Source organism: Alosa alosa, chromosome 1 (genome assembly GCF_017589495.1).
Source record: "Alosa alosa isolate M-15738 ecotype Scorff River chromosome 1, AALO_Geno_1.1, whole genome shotgun sequence".
Taxonomy (NCBI): domain Eukaryota; kingdom Metazoa; phylum Chordata; class Actinopteri; order Clupeiformes; family Clupeidae; genus Alosa; species Alosa alosa.
This window is the reverse complement of record NC_063189.1, coordinates 49,631,006-49,652,371: the sequence shown is the minus strand read 5'-3', so window position 1 is coordinate 49,652,371 and position 21,366 is coordinate 49,631,006. Positions and strand designations below refer to the sequence as shown.

At 42.9% G+C, this 21,366-nt stretch overlaps 3 protein-coding genes across 3 annotated transcripts; 1 reads left to right on the top strand and 2 right to left on the bottom strand.

The window, feature by feature from the left end:
• Positions 1-48: 48 nt before the first annotated feature.
• polr1e (RNA polymerase I subunit E) lies at positions 49-9,421 on the bottom strand. Its single transcript, XM_048248311.1, has 12 exons — positions 9,315-9,421; positions 8,945-9,048; positions 8,748-8,824; positions 8,576-8,661; positions 8,257-8,309; positions 8,002-8,146; positions 7,707-7,817; positions 6,865-6,961; positions 1,732-1,862; positions 1,541-1,622; positions 578-709; positions 49-413 (listed from the first exon to the last, which is right to left on the bottom strand). Exons 1-12 carry the CDS (start codon positions 9,379-9,381, stop codon positions 251-253), a joined length of 1,248 nt encoding a protein of 415 aa, XP_048104268.1. The 5' UTR covers positions 9,382-9,421; the 3' UTR covers positions 49-250.
• Positions 9,422-9,905: 484 nt separating this feature from the next.
• LOC125303247 (zinc finger and BTB domain-containing protein 5) lies at positions 9,906-14,850 on the top strand. The gene is made up of 2 exons (XM_048256882.1): positions 9,906-10,349; positions 10,925-14,850. Exon 2 carries the CDS (start codon positions 10,928-10,930, stop codon positions 12,995-12,997), a length of 2,070 nt encoding a protein of 689 aa, XP_048112839.1. The 5' UTR covers positions 9,906-10,349; positions 10,925-10,927; the 3' UTR covers positions 12,998-14,850.
• A 76-nt stretch (positions 14,851-14,926) lies between these two features.
• grhprb (glyoxylate reductase/hydroxypyruvate reductase b) lies at positions 14,927-18,200 on the bottom strand. The gene is made up of 9 exons (XM_048256895.1): positions 17,998-18,200; positions 17,540-17,670; positions 17,240-17,312; positions 17,019-17,135; positions 16,794-16,882; positions 16,555-16,659; positions 16,282-16,417; positions 15,999-16,129; positions 14,927-15,861 (listed from the first exon to the last, which is right to left on the bottom strand). Exons 1-9 carry the CDS (start codon positions 18,153-18,155, stop codon positions 15,740-15,742), a joined length of 1,062 nt encoding a protein of 353 aa, XP_048112852.1. The 5' UTR covers positions 18,156-18,200; the 3' UTR covers positions 14,927-15,739.
• Between the last annotated feature and the right edge of the window lie 3,166 nt (positions 18,201-21,366).

The following is a 21,366-nucleotide window of genomic DNA, read 5'->3' as shown; positions in this document are numbered from 1 at the left end:
GTATGAGAGCTCACTTTTCAATATGACCCAGTAAATGAAAGACATTTCAATGTTTTGATCATTTTATAAACAACTCAGCAGACAGTTTTCCCCCCAGAAGGTACAGTATAATGTAAGCAAAGGAATTAGGTGTTCATTTGGCACACTTTTACATAAACAATATCTGCATTCTTGACAAATTGGTACACAAGTCTTTAGGGCATGAATGGAACAATCCTGGCCCTTAAGTCCACATTCGTCCCAGCAGCTATTATCTGAGTTTCTTGCGTTTTTTAGTCTGTGTAAATCGTTCATACTTCATGAGGGGGAGCTGTAGAGTGGCGATCCTGTGTTCATCAAATCCAGCCTGGTCCGCACACTCTGCGGGCATCTTACTCAACTTCAGCCCCATGGACTTTGCTACCTCAATCATCCTACAATAATGACATACAAGATACACAAACTTGAAGCATAGCTGGTCAAACACAAAGAGATTAACAATGACACACAACAGATCACTGAGCTGTCAGTGGAGAGGAGGGGGGAGAGAAAGAGAGAGCGCAAGGTCAAACAGTACAGTGGCGGCTACAGTACACACCTGCTGTCGTGCAAGCCCAGGTCCTGGTGCAGTCGGGTGAGATTGGCAGTCTGGTGGTTTATGTGTAGAAGCAGAGCCAAACAGTATGAGGCCAGCTTTATTCGCATTGAGGAAGCCACAACGTTTTTGACCCTAAGACAAACAGAGAGAAAAAAAATCCCTCCGAAGTCATAAACATGCCTAAAAGAAGTCTACTAGTGCAGTGCCCGTTCAAACATGCTATATGCCTTTAGAAGACCTGTAGCCCAATTTGCCTTATTCACCCGGTGGCCAGAACGAGGCTACAGGGTACACTTGCCATCCAGTCCAGCAGATGCTGATAATGCACTCCATTTGCAAATTGCCAAAAAAACTTGTTGGTTACTCTGGCAGGCCAGTGGACCAAGATAGTTCAACTTCGTCGTAGTTCATGTCTATGGGCGCGAAGCAGAAAAAAATAACATGCACACCTGATTAAAGGTCATTTTTCTCCAGACTGGAATGCTCAGAAATTTTAATAATGTACCTGAAATGGTCAGAAGGGTTTGAGGATCATGAAAACGTGCCCAAAATTCACATTCCTAACTCTATAGAACCAAGATCTTAGCATATGTGGTGAAATTCTGAGCTATGGCCATAGACTTGAATGGAACAACTTGTGATCAGGGTTCCCAGAAGTGGCTCCTGATGAAATATCTTGAACAGCATATTCTGGATGGCTGGTGGGAATGTCCTTCACATGACCATATACAATAGACATGAAGATGCCAAAAATAGTTGCCTGATGCTGTAAAAGCATTCAGCAAAAAGTGGCAAATTTTTTTTTTTTTAATTTTAACATTCAAATGTTTGATGCAGTGACTATAATGTATCCAATGCACTTACTTTAGTGAATAACTGTGTAACTGATGGTTAAATTACCATTAAACTAAAATCCCTGTAAGTATTGCACAAAGACTATGTTAACGTGCAATTAACACGCACCTGCCATGACTGAAACTTTCCACTGTGAAGGTCTTCATCACTTTATTTATAATGATCTTCGGACAGTCATCCTCAGAACCAACTGAAACATGAATGTGAAAATCTTTATTCACAATTAAACACAAATTTTTTTTTCCAATATTTTAATTTGACAGCTTCCTAAAATCACACAGGAAGGCATATCCACTTACATTTGCGGGAGATGAATTTCTGATGCGCCACTTTAATGAGCAGGGAGAGGTACCACAGACATCTGGCCTGTCTGTCACGAGCCTCTGGATCCACTGGCATCGCTTCCAAATGTCGCATCACTGTCTGAGGACTGCAAAACATGCACACACAAACACACTGAGCAGAGACTAGCATCACTCAACATCAGTAATAAAACCTAACTGGAGAAAAAACAGAACCAGTGTAGTTGAGATAAGACCGGAGTGATGTGCTCTCGCTTCTTAGTTCCATTCAGTAATTTGGCAGCTGAATTTTGGACTAGTAGTGGACTAGTAGTGCAGTCTAGCAACAGTGGAGTGTGGAGTGCGTTAAACCAAATTAGAGAGAATTGCAGTAGATGTAATGTAGATGTAATGAAGGCATGAGTGAATATCCTTATAAGAAACAAAGGGTTTTAATTTAGAAATAGCTCTGAGCTGAAAAAAGCTACCCTTCACCACACTACTGACTTATTTATTAAAATTCAAAGATGAATCCAAGAAAAACACCAAGATTTTAACTAAATGTGAGAGTGTGTAGACAGGGGACCAAGTGAATGGTTTAGGTCTGAAACAGAGCTACGAGGCCCAAAAATGATTATTTCCGTTTTCTTTTTGTTGAGTTGTAGGACGTTCCTTGCCATCCAGCTTTTGAGGTCATTAAGGCAGGTGAACAGATTTTCCAATGAACAAGCACTATCAGGGGTAACTGGGAGGTAGAATTGTGTAGAAGTGTCATCTGCATAACAACGATATTTAAAACTGTATTTCTTTTTTTAAGTATATTTTTTGGCCTTTTTGCCTTTATATCGATAGGGCAGAGAGAGACAGAAAGCAAATCGTAGAGAGAGATGTGCTGGGATTAGAACATGACCACAGGCTGGAATCTGACCTGGGTCCCCATGGGTACTGAGACCCAAATGTGGTACGGTGCTACCACTTCCCCAAAATCTGTATTTCTTAAAGATGGTGCTGAGGGAGAGCGAGCATGTATAATGAAAATAAAAACTGAACCTTGGGGACACCACACTTAATAAGGAGCAGAGGATGAAGAACAGCTTCCTATTCTAACTGAGAAAGTTCTCAAATAGGACATGAACCATTTATCCACTGGGCCATGCAAACCAACTTCATCCTCCAATCTTTTTGAAAGGATGAGGTTATCATTGGTGTCAAATGCTGCACTAATATCAAGAAGGACTAAGAGGGCATAAAAAACAGTATCTACTGAGAGGAGGATGTCATTGTGGATTGCCAACAGAGCAGATTCAGTACTATGGAGTGAGGGGAATCAGTGAGCTCGGTTCCATGCAGCCAATAAACGGTTTTGAATCAGCTGATTGGGAATAAACCGAATATGCGTGTGTCTTGTAAACACCTTATTCTCATTGAAATAAACCGAATAAGGGCATATTCGATTTACTAATAAACCATTTGCACACCCTAGCATATGCCTGTTTTAACTGGAATATTGGTCATGAAAACACCTTAAACGGAATCTGCTCCCAGAAGGAAGAGTGTTGTAGGCCTGCGCATGCTCAATCAAATAATATTGAATATTATTTATTATTGACAATATTGACATAAACGGAATTTGGGCAGTAAACTGATTCAAAATGGTGCATGAAAACGTGCTCATTGTTTTACCTCAGGGCCAAGAATGAAAACCCATAGATATACAATGTAACCAAGTATTTGAATGAAACATCATCATTGCCACTTATACACAAAATGACTATAAACGGAGTTATTCCCATGTTGATTTTTGTGTTTCTACTTTGTTGCAGAGACCTCAATTGTATTTGCAGATAAAACATTGATTGGTGCCATGTGGATACAAAAAATTGTTTACAAGATCCTCAATATCACCAGTTTTGCACTTTCTTCCATATCTAGAGCCTAAAGCCTATTTTATGCTTATGCGTCGAATCGACTGCCTACCCCTGCAGACCCCTCTGCGTCGCCGCGAACCCCTCTCCGACCCCTCCGCCGTAGCTCGACTTGCACCTCCAAAAAATGTTAACTTCGCGTCGAGGCGATGCAGACTACAAGGACTGTGATTGGTCAACTCGTCCTGTGTGTTGATAGTCGGTGTTTCAAGCAGCCTACTGTGGGGAGTTAGCAACATACTAGTTCACTGACATAAGCTTTGCAAATAGCTTGGGCATGCAGTACAAACTTTTAATGGTCCAATCATACTGAGAATATGTCTGTCTTCTACCTACAACAGGGTACCCCCAGAATTGTCAGACCTAAATTTAAGACTTTTTAAGACCTTTTTAATACCACTTCAGATGAAATTTAATACCTATATCGCACCCATTCGGATAGAATAAATAATATTAAAAGGTAAGATTAAACCTCACATAATTACTATTTACAAGTGTTTGAACATGCCAACATGAACATGACAGCAGTGCAGTGGCAACGCAAAGATTTGTCGCGGTAGTAACGTGAATGAGGCTACGTTTATACAGTGACGATGAAAAGAGAAGACGAGAAGTGGCGCCTCGCCTTTTTATTCACGCTTAGACGAAAGCATTCTCAGGGGAAATCTTTGTTTATATGAAGACGCAAGAGTATGTGATATTCGATTGATATGCATTCCAGACCGCTGGGTGGTGGTGTGATAGAACCCCGCACGCCACGCCGCAGACATTCTAATTTGACAGTTTAGCCAGAGAGGTAATCAAGGATCTTTGGTTTAGCCGTTTAGACGGAGACTCAACCCGGGTTCTACACTCTGGAAGGAGTCTTCAGATTTTTGCGTCTTCAAGCCCCGATGGCGGGGTCGCCGTGTAAACTAAAGGCACTTATGATAAAATATTTTGTCGTCTTCCTTCGCAATCGTTCTCGTATAAACGGCCCCTGAATGTCCTGCTTCATGGAAAAATTTACACGGAATAGAACCTAGTTGATTTCAGGGATTAAAGTGAAAAAAAAAAAAAAATTTCAGGCCATAAGTCATACATTGTTCATATCTACCTATAGAGATAGCACCCCTTTTGCGGTCGCGACCTATTGGTTTTTAATTAAAAGATGCAAACAGCAAAGTAAAGCACCAAATAAACACCAAAACGAGGCTACAGGGTACTCTTAAGTTACTATATAATTAATGCCACCTACAGGTGAATGCATAGAACATAACAATCCTATGGTTTATGTACCCTGTAGCCTCGTTTTAGCCGCCAATGGCCGCCATGTGAATAAGGCGAATTGAGAGTGTTCTTGATTGAGATTGAGTTTTCCTGATGAACAAAATAATATTTCAATACCATCCCTGACCATTGCTGATTAGCCATTGCTGTTCTTTTCTACTGCAGCAATATTGTAGCAAGGCTTTAACTTACACTCTTATTGAATTACTTCAGGCCAAAAGTATTTAAAGGGGAGATTTTTTTTCTTGTTAATATGCAATTCAACACCAAGTTGATATAAAATCAAAGTTTGCAAGACTTCACATTTCCTCATCAAAGTAACGAATCAGAACAGTCTAGATATTGTTCATATTTCCATTTGTTGCCTCATCCGCATTTATGTTTATGTATGTTTTTTGTCAACATACGCTCACAACCTACTGTCGTAAGAGGCCTAAGCAAAATAGGCTACAAGGCTGTCTGCGTCATAAAAGACTGACCCCCCTTACTCAACATAAAATAATAATGTCGCGAACTGTTCACGCTCTGAAGTGAACACGCTCAGTCAAAACCTTCCGCCGCAAATTGTGAAAAACATTGTTGTACATGTCATAACAGACGGGAGGCATAGGCTACGGTTTATATTGCGTCGCTTTACACATAATGTTAGTTCCATTGATTAAAAACTGTAACAATAATAGTACATCGGGTGGCATAGCAGACTATCTGTTCAAGTCATAGGTGACACCCAAAATGAATGACCTCCCCTGACAAGAGTTCGCAATAGTAAGAAATTGTCTACATTGATGCATGGAAAGAACACAGGCTCCGAGTTCGCACATAGAGCTCACAATAGCATATCCAAAAAAGTTAAACGGATTGGGCAACCTCATCAGCTGTCTCGATTGTGTCACTATAATCCAACTTTTAGACCGTCCCCCAGACGTGTTCTTTTTTTTTTAAGCAACTGCCCCAGGCCAATGAGACAAGCGATCTCTGATTGACACACAGAAAGTTCTCAAGAACACTATTAGGTCTTTAAACATCTACCATCACCTACATTCATTCATCGGACCTAATATTTGTAGTTGCCTTAAAAAAAGGAAAAGAAAAGGTGATAGACCCCCCCCTATTTTTTTTCTCACCGGATCTGCATCGATCTCAAATATGACATTTCTAAAATCAAATTGATTTGAAATCCGTGCACGACGGAGAACTTTAATCCTTGTGATTTACGCTTCATGGAGGATATTAGACTAAATCTACTGATCATTTGAAAAATTAAGACCTCCGTGAAAAAATTCCAGACTTTGAGGTGAAATTCAATACTTTTTAAGGCCTTAATTTAGGAAAATGAAATGTAATACTTTTTAATACTTTTAAGACTCCGCGGGTACCCTGTACAAAGTTTGGGCAGGCTAGGAATAATACTTTTCCAGATATTAATGCCCAAACATGGCCTCGAAGATAAGGCATTTCTGAAAATGTAAAAATGATACAAAATCAAGGGTGAAAAAATATACGAAAGCATTGGAATTTAACAAAAATATTTTACAGGTCTTAGTTTTGGGACCTAAGGGCAGTAGACAAACTTTAGGAATTAGGTAGACAAACTTTGAGCAACACTGCTTAAAACTGAGTTATATTGCTTAACTGTCTTGTCTGATGGGTATCTTTGGTCTGGTTATTTTTCTGGTTGCTCTTTTATTCTAGGCTGCCTTTTTAAGAACTGGCTTGGGACAACGGATGGAAATTAGCACTCACAAGCTAACTCCGGCTTATTTACAGTTTTTTGTCTGTTAATTAAATAGCATTGTCCCTACCAAATAAACAAATAAATAAAAAATAAATAATGATCTGGGCCTGTGAAAGTTTTGCTACTGAACATTTGAATTTGTTCATTCGACGTCCAGTTAGATGTTCAGTTATGCACAAATCATGTATATCAAGGTGCTGTGTATGTGTGCCGCCTTCATACCAGCCCTGCTCTCTCATCTTAAGCAGCTCTTCTGAGGTGAGCCCAGCCATTTTCTTTCCAACAGGCTCCAGCGCAGCATACTCTACATCGGAAAGCACTGAAAATAGGTAAGGAAACCATGACAAAAAAATATACTATACTAAAACTGTAACCTGTAATAATAACATACAATATTATAGAAATACAATATACTGGTAAACAATATTATTCATATTAACACAAATATATACAGAAACCATGACAAACTGACATCTTTATAAGTAACGTAGTTAATATAGTAGTTGGAACTATTTTCTGAAAATGAACAATTGACAAAAAGTTTAACAGTAGGTCTTTATGCAGTTAAAGACGTTGGACCCACAATGGCTGCCTTGTACTACTCCACTTGCACTACTCCACTTGTACACTTGCACACTTTGCAACTTGTTGTTGTTGTCCTGTTGTCCTGAAAACACTTCTGAACACACTTCTGCTGCTCTTACATAACTTGCACCACTATGCCACTTGCATACTTAGGTCAAACAGAACTACCTCAGCCATTTATTGGCCTGACTTTTGCACTATTATATTGACTGTCTACTGTATGCACAATTGCAACTCAAATTTTGCTGCTCTTATTTTCTTCATTGTATGTGCCTTCTTATTTTTACTTTTTATATTGTTTACTTGAATGTTATGTTTGTCTGTGGACCTAATTGGTAAAATATGTCTTGTCTCCACCATGGGATAGTAGGAAATGTAATTTCGATCTCTTTGTATGTCTTGACATGTAAAGAAATTGACAATAAAGCAGACTTTGACTTTGACTAAAGGATTGACTGAAATGACAGACAAAAGGATACACTCATTAAATGGGTAAACATCTTCCTCTGTATCTGCCTCTGGGTTACACACAGGCAGGTACAGCACTGTGTCTGTCAAAGCCTCTGAATCCGCCACCTCCTGTTGGAGGACTGACCAAGAAAGGAGACAGATGAACACATACATTAGTCTACAGCGCTTTAAAGATTACAAATGGACAAGCCGCTCAAAATATTCAAGACATACAAATACCTTAAAACAGCATCTTTCCTGATTTATACTATTACTAAGGGGGTGTTTGTAAGAGGGTATGTACGTGAAACACATGTGCATCACCTTCTATGCCCTTCTGCTCAATAATGTTACTGGCAGCTTGGGCCACAGCCTGCTGCAGAGAGTCATCAGCAACCTGGTTGTTCCGACGAGAGCTCAGTGCACGCTTCTGTTTCGTTGTTCCAAATGCCTCAATCAGAGAATCCACCTTCACACGGCATGCAAAGAAATGTTGTTTAGGTCAGAACAACAACACACTGTGTCAGCATCCACTTACTCTCTCAAGAACTACTGGAATAGTATACGCAGGCACCCCACCTTATGTCTGTAAGACTTTTTGGTGTCAGGTTCATCAGCGGGCATGGATTCTCCTATGAAAAACAACACAGTGAGCCATTGGATTTATGAGTCTGACATCTAAATGGTACGGACAGATATATCCATAGATTAATAGATAGACCAATAGTTTCCTGAGAGAAATTTAAACATCCAGTAGAACACCAGTACAAACCATTACATTATCAGCATAGTCTACATAAGAGACTGAATAGGGCTGACACTCTGTAAAGTTTTAGATATTCAGAGCTGTTGAGGAGTTAACATTTGCAGAGGTTGCAGATTTCAAGCATGCACAAACCTGGAATGAGAGGCTGCATGTTGAAGAGTTGAGCACTGTGCACTTCCATTTGCATGCTGGTCTTATCCAGGACTCCCACATAGTACCTGAACACCAGCCAACCAGCGGTCGTGTTACATCTCAATCTTTTCACAATTTCCATCCAATTTAACATAAAAAGACAGGTCCGTACTTGCACATGTTGTTGCATCGCAAAGATCCTGTGCCGAAGTTGTTCCCTACATATGACAATCTGTTAGACTCCGCCACCTGAAAGACATGTTAGCAGCACATTTGCTCAATCTGATCATTTCTTTGGGTTTTGTCTTTGCAAACTTGCCACTAATAAAACTTATGTAAGTTATCATAAGCGATTCATTACTCCTTTACCAGGATACGTCGATTCCTTTTTCTTGGGTTGCTAGCAAGTACATTCTTGTAATAGTTGAAATCCAGTTGGTCCGTATTCGTCACGTTCCCATTCGAGAACTGTACTGTAGGCAAATGAAATACAGAGATAAACTAATCTGAGTAAACAATGCACCACTTTAATGCTGCCAAAGTTCAAACGTATTACAGAGTATTTCTTTGGAAAATAAAGACGTATGGTATGAAGTGCATTAAGTGGGCTGTCAACCACGTGGCTATGTCTTCCGTCATCCTTGAAGCTCCATGACTATCTCGGCGAAATCAAAGTATATCTCTTAAATTAATGTCACACCACCAAATGTGTTCTAGAAGTAAACAAATATTGACTTACAGACAGCAACATTGTCGTCCTCTTTCTCTTCCTCACAACACTTCCATGTGTAACTGGAAGCCGCCATTGTTGTTGTTGAAACGTGACGAACGAAAGGGGGAAGGATTGTCAACCAAAGAAGTGCGACACCTTGAGGTCTGGAGTGTAGCCTACTGATTATCTGTATGACCATTATCAAATGACATTGATCATATTGGTTGAGATTAAAATCTCATTGTAAATAGGTATTGAATCAGCATTACAATACCGGGCAAAAATCCAAGGAATCAAGGGTAAAAGTAGTATGTAGGGCTAGAAGCTATAATGAAAGCACTATGTGTGTTCACTTCGCTACCATTTTGGTAACTATAATGAGCTATTTGACGCCTAACTAAACATATGGTGCCTATGCTGAATTACGTTAATCACTCCTATAAAATATTGCTAAATGTGCCTGCTTCGAAACAGATGGTCTAATCAACCAAAACTCCGATATTGTTTGCAGCTCCAAGTGGTCTGTGAAGCTTTTGTGAACGAATCTCTAATATGTTAGGGTTTTTTACAGTCTATGGTTGAAAACAATGTTTGAACATGTTTCGAGAATCCCGAAATCTACCAGAGCACTTTCTCTGGTATTACGCATTCTTCGTAGGATATTTTGCGCAGACTGTATTCAGGAGTCAGGCGCCGTCATGTTACCACCGTGGGGCCGTAACCTAGACAGATGCGAGGACATAGAGTGACGTTGTGTTGCTGCGTTTAACGTTACCTCTACTACCACTGAAACCTCGTTGTTCTCAACGACCTGAGATTTCCTAGCTTGTTAGCTACTTCTGCAATTGTTTCATGTCAATTAAAATAATGAATTGTAGCATCACGTTCACTACCATAATCAACAGGCAGTGTCTGAACAATCAGTTCCGAAAATGAACAAAGCTGTCCTAACCAGAGAGTGAAGCAGACATTAACTAGCTTGCTACATTAGCCTGCTAGGTAAGTGTTGTTGCCTGCGGTATCCGCGTCTCCGACCAGAGAGTGTGAAACAAACGCTGGACGGTGAGTGATCGCTGTTTCTGTTTTCCCATTGCCGAATTAACAATAGGCAAGTGGTGGCGATTGCGCAGAATATAAAATACTGGGGACATTATACGATTTTAATGCTCGCTATAGCTAGCTCCATTACTAGTGTATTAATGGCTGAGCTGTATTACTTGCAAGGTAGCTCCTACACGCACCCTGTCGCTCGAGGAGTCTTGTCTTGCTGTATTACTACGTAACTTAGGTAAAATACATCTCTTACAAAATCGAAACAAAACGAATCATTGCGACATCGAGATATTATTTTGATAGCTGGGAAGAACGTGAATTACTTGGGATATTTCTTGATTTTTGATTCATCATCAGGAGTAATTGTATGCTCTCGTGCAACTGTCAACATCACCTTTTTATGGTGATGTGATGGCATCTACCTGTTAATGAAGTAGTGTTACTGCGAATCAACTCGCTCATGTTCTCAAGTAGGCCTGGAAGAAAGTGGAACAAGAAAAGTGTAGTGTTGTTCTGTTTGCAGACAGGTGCATTCAGCTGCAGTCTTGAAATAAGAGCTGATCCCTCTTTTCGGTTTCCCTCAGGTGATGGACTTTCCAGGGCACTTTGACCAGATCTTCCAGCAGCTCAACTACCAGCGTGTGCATGGGCAGTTATGCGACTGTGTGATAGTGGTGGGCAGCCGCCACTTCAAAGCGCACAGATCCGTCCTGGCGGCCTGCAGCACACACTTCCGTGCCCTCTTCACTGTTGCTGAGGGTGATGCCAGTATGAGCATGATCCAGCTGGACTCGGAGGTGGTTACTGCTGAGGCCTTCTCTGCACTCATCGACATGATGTACACGTCCACACTCATGCTAGGCGAGAGCAACGTCATGGATGTACTGCTGGCCGCTTCACACCTGCACCTCAATGCCGTGGTGAAGGCCTGCAAGCACTACCTGACCACGCGTACCCTGCCGCTCTCGCCCGCCAGTGCTGCTCAGCACCCGCTGCACCACGCGGAGGCGCCCAAAGGGGGCGCTGGCGGCAGCAGCAACAGTGGCAGCCCCAGCTCTCGCCTGCAGCGCTCCTTCCTGCTGCAGCAGCTCGGCCTCAGCCTGGTCAGCTCGGCCCTCAGCGGCGGATTGGTGGAGGAGGGCAGAGAGGGTGGCGCCATCGAGCAGCGCGCATCCTTCCCTAACCGCCGCCTGCACAAGCGCAAGCCCAACCTGTCCCTGATGGGCTCCGAGGCCGAGAGGGCCAGGCAGCGGCTGCGTCCGGCGTCCGCCTCCGAGGGGCTGCTGTGTGGCAACGCAGAAGGCAGCAGCACCACAGAGTCCGGCCTCCTCTCGCCAGACTCCCACAACAAGGTGGGCGAGGACTCCAAACCGGACATCGTCGCAGGAGTCACTGCCATGGACGCTGTGGCCAGCAGCGGGGCGGACTACGGCCGCAGGTCCGTGGCCCAGGAGGACGCCCAGATGCCCAGCCAGTCGGACGGGGGCAGGAGCGGCGGGGGGGCAGAGCCCATCGGCAAGGAGGAGTACATGGACGCTGACGGAGAAGGGCATCTCCATGGAGACGGCCAGGGGAAGGAGGGGGAGGACGACAAGATGCAGGTGGTGGTGAAGAGCGAGCCGGTGAGCTCGCCCGAGCCTCACGACGCAGGCAGTGAGGGAGCCTCTCCGCTAGAGGGCGCTGACCAATCAGAGCCGTGCGTGGAGAAGAGTGAGCTGAGCCCTGGCGTGAGTGAGTGCAGTTACAGCACCCCGCAGCCCAGCACCGAGCGGCTGCATCGCGAGAGAGAGCGCGAGAGGGAGCGAGCGGGGGAGGCGCAGGGCAGCAGCAGCCTGGAGCCTGGGTCACCGGGCTTCCGCATCTCCAACTTCTTGGGCGGGAGGAGCTTTGGGGACGACGTGCTTGGCAGCGGGGCCTCCTCGACCAACGAGGGCCGATTCCTGCTGGGAGCCGGCGACGGGCTCAACTCCTCCTCTCTCCTCCTCTCATCCCCACACCTGCTCCAGGGGGAGGCGCAGAGCTTTGGGGAGGCACAGGCCGAGTCGCTCTTTCTGCGGCCGGTCCACGAGAGCTCGCTCGGCCTGCAGAGGGCTGGCGCTGCGCCCGACACGTTCGCCCTCGACTTCCAGCGCTCCAGCCTGGGCCTCCACTCGCTCCCACGACTCCCCCGAGCACAGAACACCGCCGCAGGAACGGTAGGTTTCGCAGGTTACCGCCGCATCGCCCCCAAAACAGCGCTGGGGGATCCTCAGCACCAGGACCCTTCCTCCTCCTCCTCCTCCTCGTCTGCGTCCTCGTCGGGCGGATCAGTGCTGCTGAATGGCACGGCGGCAGGCTTTGAGGGGGGCTCGGGCTTTCCCAACCACCCCCAGCTCACGCGTGCCTCCGCCGACGTCCTGTCCAAGTGCAAGAAGGCGCTCTCCGAGCACAACGTGCTGGTGGTGGAGGGAGCTCGCAAGTACGCCTGCAAGATCTGCTGTAAGACCTTCCTCACCCTGACAGACTGTAAGAAGCACATCCGCGTACACACAGGGGAGAAGCCCTATGCCTGCCTCAAGTGTGGGAAGCGCTTCAGCCAGTCCAGCCACCTCTACAAACACTCTAAGACCACGTGCCTGCGCTGGCAAAACAGCAACCTGCCCAACGCCCTGCTCTAGAGTCCAGCCCAAGAGCGTGAAGCATGAGGACACACACAGCTACACACACATGCTTACAACTCATCTGAACAAGAACAAGAACTCATACACTTCTCCAAAGAACACGTCCCTGCAAAAACAGTCCTATTTAAACACAGAGGACACTCACACTCTTTGACACAAACACACACATTCAAACACACTGGACAACCTAACCTGCTCTCACCTTTTCTCTGAACAAGGATAGTCATGGCTTTGGTGTGTGACTGTGATTCTGTTTCCTGTATCCTGTTTTGAATCACACTTTCATTAAATGAAAAGTTACTGAGGTGGCCCATGGGTGGTGGTAGAAGATGAAGACTTTCCTGAAAGACTCTCTGAGGGGAGATGATGTTTGTTGTTATGACCTGACGAGAGCATTCATGTGTAAATGCCTTTGAAACTGAAAGCACCTTTTAAAAATTATTGTTTTAGCACTAAGGAAGTAAAAGTGATGATGTTGCTTCCTTCATAGTTTTTATCATTTTTTATTTCCATGCTGGCACTGAGCTTTTTTTATTCATATGAACTAAATAGTGTACTGTTTTGAACTGTGTTAAAAATGAAGTGGAAAAGCATTTAGAAGAATTTGTTAATTATGATGTTTCTACTGAACCACGGTAAGATTTTGTCCCCATGTCACAGTTACTGATTTGCACAGAAAGCTCATTTTTAGAATGGGCGTATTCCAAATCCAGTATTTTTTCTTTGTGCCCATATGTGTGTACATTGGAACAGCAGTGTGTTTGAGCGCGATGTTTGTGTGTGTGTGTGTGCGTGGGTGTAGCACCTGGTGCTGATGCTGATATATCCTACTGTTCTCCTGTATGTAAACTGAGGGGCTGAAAGGGAGGAGGACTACCAACGCCACATCCTGATGTAAATACAGCAAGTGTTCCTAACGAAAAGCTGATAAACTATGTGCAACGCTTTTAAGAAAAGTTTTCGTGTGATGTGATCATTTCCGGTGTGTATCTGCATTTCTCTGTCAGACCTGCTCGAGCTGTACTGTATGTGATAGATATGGTTCTTCCTCTTCCAACCAAAAATCCAGTAACATTCCTGTATGGAGGGTGGAGGGTGGAGGATGGGGTGGGTCCAGTCCGGTCAGGCCCCGCAGCGGAGTCTGCCTACCAGACTGGGTCCATGGGGTCATGGCTGAGCTAACAGGAGTTAATGATTGGTGGAGCAGTCTGGCTAGAACCAGCTCACTCTTTCCAGCTGAGACTGTATGTGAGCTAAACTACTTTCCCACCCTTCTGGGTACAGCTCTCTCACTGCTCACTCACGCCGTCTCAGATGGCTGCACCCAGCTGGCTTTGGAGCTCATCAGTAAACAGCTGCCAGGGTCAAACTGAGCGAGTAGCTGGAGCTGAACTCCACCAGGACCTCTCTTGCTCTTCACCTCCATGACCACAGGAATGCCCACTCATGGTGCTGTACTTGTGTTGAAAAGTTGTCCCTCCACCTCATGTTGTGCTGTGGTTTTGGGCCTGTTACTGGTTTAAAATATGTCATGTTCAGTATGAATCATTGAAAGTGCACTGTATGCAAAGGCTCTGTTTGAGTAGAGCGAAGGGGTGATATGAAAAACGGAAGTGATCCCTTGTGGACATAGTGGGAGTAAACTGCCTCATGACTCTTATGCTTCCGAAGCCTAGGTCTTAACATGCCAAAAGAGAAGGAATGACTCAATGGAAACATACTGTAGTAAAAAAGGAAAAAGGACTAGAAATGTATTTTTATTTTGTTGTTCTTTTGTAAGATGCTAACTAACAATGAACGTTTTGTTGCGATCACTGTATATCCCAAAATAAAAGAGGAACTTTTCAATGGTTTAGTTGTATGTTGTGTGAGTATTTGTTTTAATTTCGCATCAATTACAAAATAAATAGTCCTTACAAAATGTCCTATAGTACTTTAGTGTTTGTCACTTACAAATACTCATTCTTTATTAATGAGGATAAAGGGTGTGACTCATATGCCCCAGCCTTAAAATTGACATGTATATAATCACATTTAAAAATCAGCAATACTTAAAGGAATAGTAATGATTGAATGTCATTTATGTAGTAGAAGGGCACTCAAACTTCATTCATAAAATTAGCAGAGGATGGTTCCCCTGGTCCACTGTAGTCCAAAAACATTCTTTACAGGTGAATGTAAAAGTACAGAAATGTAGAGACTACAGTTTGAGGAGAAGTGATGTCTGTGTGTGTTTATCTCTGAGCATAACCAAAGTTCCCTTAAAGGAACAATTCTAAGGCCATACACGTTTTATCACATTTAGCAAATATCTCCTCAGGATGCGCTATAGCGGTCCATTGTGTGTGCACATTGAAAAAAAATACACAAGTACACAACCCTAGCTCCGTAAACTGAAAACAAACAGAATGTGCATCCACTCAGTATGTCTATGTCTGTATTTAAAGTATGTCTATGTCTGCATGGGAAAGTAAGAAACGAAATTTAAATTCTTTGTATGACCAGTGCATGTAAAGAAATTGACAATAAAGCCGACTTGACTTGACTTGACACTCACACAACACTATTGCATCTAATCACAAACAGGTGGTGCTATTTCCCTATCACAAACCTATGGAACACTGAAGGGACTATTTTCTGACTGTTGAGCTCAAATATCAATAATCTTTCTCCGGTATCATTAACCCTATATCTTTAAAGGCATGTGGTCTATTTTAATGTACAATGTGCAGGTAAGGATTATAGTTGAAGCTCTTTTTCCATTGGATCCCCTCTCAAACCAGCTAGCAGATTATTGGCTGCCAGGGATGACATTGCATTCCGTGTGGTGAAGGAGGCACTGGCAATGTGGGGCAGAATCACTAAAAGAAAATAATTATAAAATAAAACATCAACACAGTGAAATAATGAATTAGCTCTTAGATTCCCTAGCCTAACAAACGATCATGATTTTTCTGTGATCCAGTATTATGTTGTCATTTAGAACCACTGAACTTACCACAGTTCTTCAGGGTGAAGAGTGGGTGGCTGGTGGGGAGGGGCTCAGGCACGGTGACGTCCAATCCGGCGGCAGCAATCTGTCCAGTGGACAGTGCCTCATACAGATCTTCTTGATTCACTACACCACCCCTACACACACACACATTCACAGTAACAACAACCACTTAGAAGGATATTATCAAAAGGCCTGTCTGTCTGGGTTACATTACTTACATGACAAATTCTGCAGTGACCATTCTACATCAAGCCTATTTCCCTGATGTGATGTGCACTTTATGTACCTGCTTGTGTTGATGAAGATCGAGGTGTCCTTCATCTTGGAGAAGAGTTCTTTATTACAGATGCCCTGAGTCTCTGGTGTCAGTGCACAGCACACTGCCAGGAAGTCAGATTGTTTGGCCAACTCGTCCATAGAGACTAAACACAGGCACATTCACATACACAGAAACACATTTAAACAAACTCACACCCTTGTGTTTGTTTGTGATTGCACATGTTGGAGAGCATGATGTGTCAGAGTGCCAATCATGTTTGAATGACCATATCAAATTCACCATATTCTGCCTGAATCTGATTTGCCAGCTCAGGCCTGGGAGACACATCTGAATAGATGAATTTCTTCACTTTAAAGGGCTTAAGTCTCTCAGCAATGGCCAGTCCTGTTTGCAGAGACAGATAGACAGACATAGAGAAAAAAGCCCGACAGAGAGCAAAGAATAGTAATCTGTCATACACTGACAAACAGTAACCCAGACATTTCCAGCTAGATGACTGAGTCACTGACATCTCTCACCAATTCTTCCTAGTCCCATTATTCCAACAGTGCTGTTAGCCAGTTCATACCCACACAGCCATAGTGTTCTCCAGGTACCCCAGCCTCCCCTGCATAAATCATGAACACACAAACACAGAGTGTGTGTGTGTGTGTGTGTGAGAGAGAGAGAGAGACTTAATTTCTTCCACAAAATCTACTGTGTATGTGTGTCTGCTTGCATGCATGTAAAAGTATTGTTTGTACGTTTTGGCTTCGTGTGTTGCTTCAACGAGGCGTCTGGATGTACATAGCAGCAGAGCAACAGTAAGTTCAGCCACAGCATCGGTCAGCACATCTGGAGTGTAGCCCACACGGATCCCCCTATGCACACACACACACACACACGTGTGCATACACTAACATTAACATTTTTAGACTGTCTCTGAGAGGCAGGCAATGCTATTTGAATGAGGAATATTACTGACCTTTTTTTGAGTTCATCTAGAGAGAGATGATCATATCCTACTGACATAGTGCTGACCACCCTCAGATTTGGACCTACAGGTAGGACACATGTAAGATAATAATAATAATAATAATAATAATAATAATATTTATTTATGTAGCACTTTTCAAGCATTGAGCACAAGTGCAAAGATGGCAGTCCATTGTACTACACACACACACACACACACACACACACACACACACACACGCACACACACACACACACACACTCACACGTACACACACACACACACACACACAGGTACACACACACACACCAGCTGCATCCAGAAGTTCAGCGTCTATCTTCTCTGTCAGCACGCAAAAGAGGGCGTCCACTCCTTTGACCTTCTTCAAGAGCTCAGCTCGGGGCACTGGGTCATCCGAGTCCCACATGTCAAACTGCACCCTGTCATGGGCGCAGGAGAGGGAGAGGTTAGGGGCAGGCAGGTGGGGCAGAGCCCAAACAAGAAAAACAACAACACAAAATAAAGATGGAGCCTCTACAGCTGATCAAAGATCTCATGCTACAAACTCAAAAACACGTGGCCATAAAGAGCAATGACTAATAGCCAGATTTTTTTTCCTTAATTGAATTTACATTAAAATTGTTTCTCCCCCACGGGCCAGACAATAAAGACCATTTGATTTGAATATCTATTGAGTTTCCACAATATAGTATGTGAACTATTGAAATCATCAGCTGATATAATTATTATACAGTCAACAGACTTACTGTCCAGACTTTCTAAGAATGTCCAGTCCGTCTGGCGGCATGCTCCGTGTGACGTAAACGCGTGGGAGTGTGGACTGAGCCCGGTGCATGGTGCTGATGGTGAGCTGAGCAGCAGCAATCCTCTGCAACCGCTGAACGGCGACTCGACTCGACCACATCGCTTAACGGTATGAAATCCTGCAACAGCGCGTGGTGGGTTGGCAGCGGAGGATCCGCTGAGAGATGAAAGGGACTTTGACACTTGACCGTCAGGCGAAAGTTTGTGAGTTGACTTTGGCTGTCGGCCAGCAGGGAGGTACTGAGGGGTCGCTCTCTTTAGCCAATATGAGCGCAGGGAGGGTCTTGGAAAAAATGGCCTGCTGATTACACTCCCTTTTGTTTCAGCAATTATTTTTTGTCTTACATAGTCTACAGTTGTTCAAATAAGCAAATAAATAAATAAGTAAATAAAAATATATGCAACTAATGCTTTAAAGGAATTATCCGGAGTAAAATGCACTTTAGATCAATTTACGGATGAGTGGGAGTACATACGTTGAGTTGACATCAAAATCATGTCATTCGGATGTGTTTTGAAAAAGTTAGCCTGGAAGTGACCAGGGCAAGTCATTTCGCCGCTACAAAATGCTATTTTTATACCTCTTCTACAGTTCCAAACAACATTACACTTACGTGGTAGTGAGTAGAGGGTCTCTAAAGCCAAACCGAAATATCCCGAGGTCTTTATGTCATGCTCAGCTTTGGTTGTATTCTTTTTGCGTGACATTATAGCCTACTGGAAAGATTTTTAATTGCAATTTAATTGAATTTACTTTTACGATTAAATAAAATTAATTTATCCCTCTCACCCATAGTTTTCTATTTATTTACAAATATACATAGGCCTACTGTAATTACATTTATGCATAGTTATTCTACTGATCTTCATAGGCTACTATTCATCCTGCACATAGACTTATTCTTACTACTCTTATGTTGTTTCTGCACTACAATGACACTCTGCACATAGCTGTATGTTATGTACATATCTGTTATATATTTGTCATATTGAATATCCATATTTATTCTGTTTAATTATATTCTGTTAATACACTGCACATATCTATATTATTCTTTCTACTATTATAATGTTACTGCTACATCTACATATATTATTCTACTTATTGTATGAGGTATTCAATTTCTTGAATTTCCCCTTGGGGATCAATAAAGTATCTATCTATCTATCTATCTATCTCTATCTATCAAGGTAACTGCTAATACACTACACATATTTATATTTAATTCATATTACTCTAAACCACCTTCTGTAAATCAACTGTATACTACTGTCTACATTGCATATTTCATCACCTTTCTATACTTTGCATCACATTGCATGCATACTGTACATGCTTCTTTGGTTGCTATGAAGGCCAGTCGTTTTAAATGGATGGTTCTATCTCTGCCGTTGTCAAGCGGGCATATCCTAGAATTCTGATTAACCTTATCTTATTTGAAACATCTCTATTTTACTTAGCCTACTTCCATACAGTGGGTCCCATTAAGAAGTGGCCACTTCATTCGCGCTTACCGTGATTCACGCAGCAACATTATTAAATTAATCTGTCACCATATGCCTATGCCCACGTTTGCAAAGAGGAGAACATTTTAATTTGATTCACAATTAATGAAACGTTACATTTAATGTACATGTTGACAACGAGTAGAGCTAGCCAGCCAGGCTAAGTCAAAGCTAGAAGCTAGGCTAATAATTAACATTTGCTAATGGTATCACGTTTTAACTGGTCGAAACTGTCGCCAAAATACACCTAGGGTGTTTTTGTGATATACCCGAGTCAAACCTTGAGCAAGAGGACGGTACAGTAGTCATGGCTCATTGCACCTGTAAGGCAGGCCTAGGAGAGGTCTGCTCTCATGCAGCAGCTCTCCTCTACGCTGTGTTGGCTGCTGCTGAAAAAAAAAAATGGGCAGGCTTGCACCGAGAAGCCCTGTGCTTGGGCTGACACAAGTATGAAGGGGGTCCCATAGGAAGAGATTCACAACATCAGTTTCTCTCATAAACAAGGGCCCCCCCGTCATGTGAAAGGATCTAGTTTTCCTGATATCAGACCATCAGATGAAGAGTGCCAGGCATTCTTTGAGGCGCTTCATATCAGTGAAAGGCATGAGTCCAAACCAAAGAAGAGTGCCATCCTATCTATCATTGAGGGCCACTCACACAGGTAAAATGGGTTACATGCCTGTTCAAAATGCTATTCTGTCTCACTTTTGTGCCTTGTATACATAACACTTCAACTCCTCTTAGTTATGACAACGGGAAACGATGATTAATAGTTTTTTGTATAGGTTAGGCCTAATATGAGTTTAGTTTCTGTACACTATAATATAATATAGATATAATCTAAACTCTCTCTGTCTCTCATGCACAGGTACATTCCGAAGATGATGCAGCTGGACTTGCCAACGCCTCTTTCTGCGCTCTACTCAAACACCCGGCTGGAGATGGACTTTCCCTTGCTGCTGGATGAGAGTGCCAAGGTCTTTGATGATCTACTTGTAACGAAGCAACAGGTTAACAGCAAAAACACCTCCTTTCTCCTTTCAGTTTGCATAGGCCTACCTAAATTCAGTTCTGGTGAAATAAATGATAAGCCTTTGCATTTTGAAACAAGTGCTATGGATGATTTTCACAAACATTTTTTCCCAGTGTTTGATAGTTGAGGAGGAGACCAGGGAGCAAAGTAAATCTAGAGTTTGGTTTGATCAGAGGGCAGGAAGAGTGACAGCGTCAGTTTTCAGTGAGGCAGCCAGAGTAGACACACCTGCATCCTTGATCAAAAGAATTTGCTATCCTCATGCATCTCGTTTCTCCACTGAGGCAACAAGGTACCTTGAGGATGTCAAGCTAGACGACCATACTTAAGACCAATTGGTGCAGTTTTCTTGCGCCTAATCTTGTATTAAATACATGTAGTTTTTTCAAGTTTGCAAAGCCTTTGTTTAGAAGCCAGTATATATATAATACAACACATTCTGGTAAATGTTGATGGGCTGTGATAGACATGTTCATATTTTAATTTACAATGCACGGGAAAGCTTTGTGGCTACGATGAAAGACCACCATGAAGACTTCCAGGTGAGGGCGTCAGGGTTTATCATCAACCCAGAACTCCCTTGGATTGGAGCATCCCCTGATGGTATGATTGCCTGCACTTGCCATGGAGACAGCATTTTAGAAATAAACTGACCCTTCAAATCCAAGAACTGCTCCCTTATGGAAAGCTGCAGGGATTCTTCATTTTGCCTTCGCTTAGGAGAAGATGGGGTCATGGCACTGAGACAAAACCACAAGTATATGTATCAAGT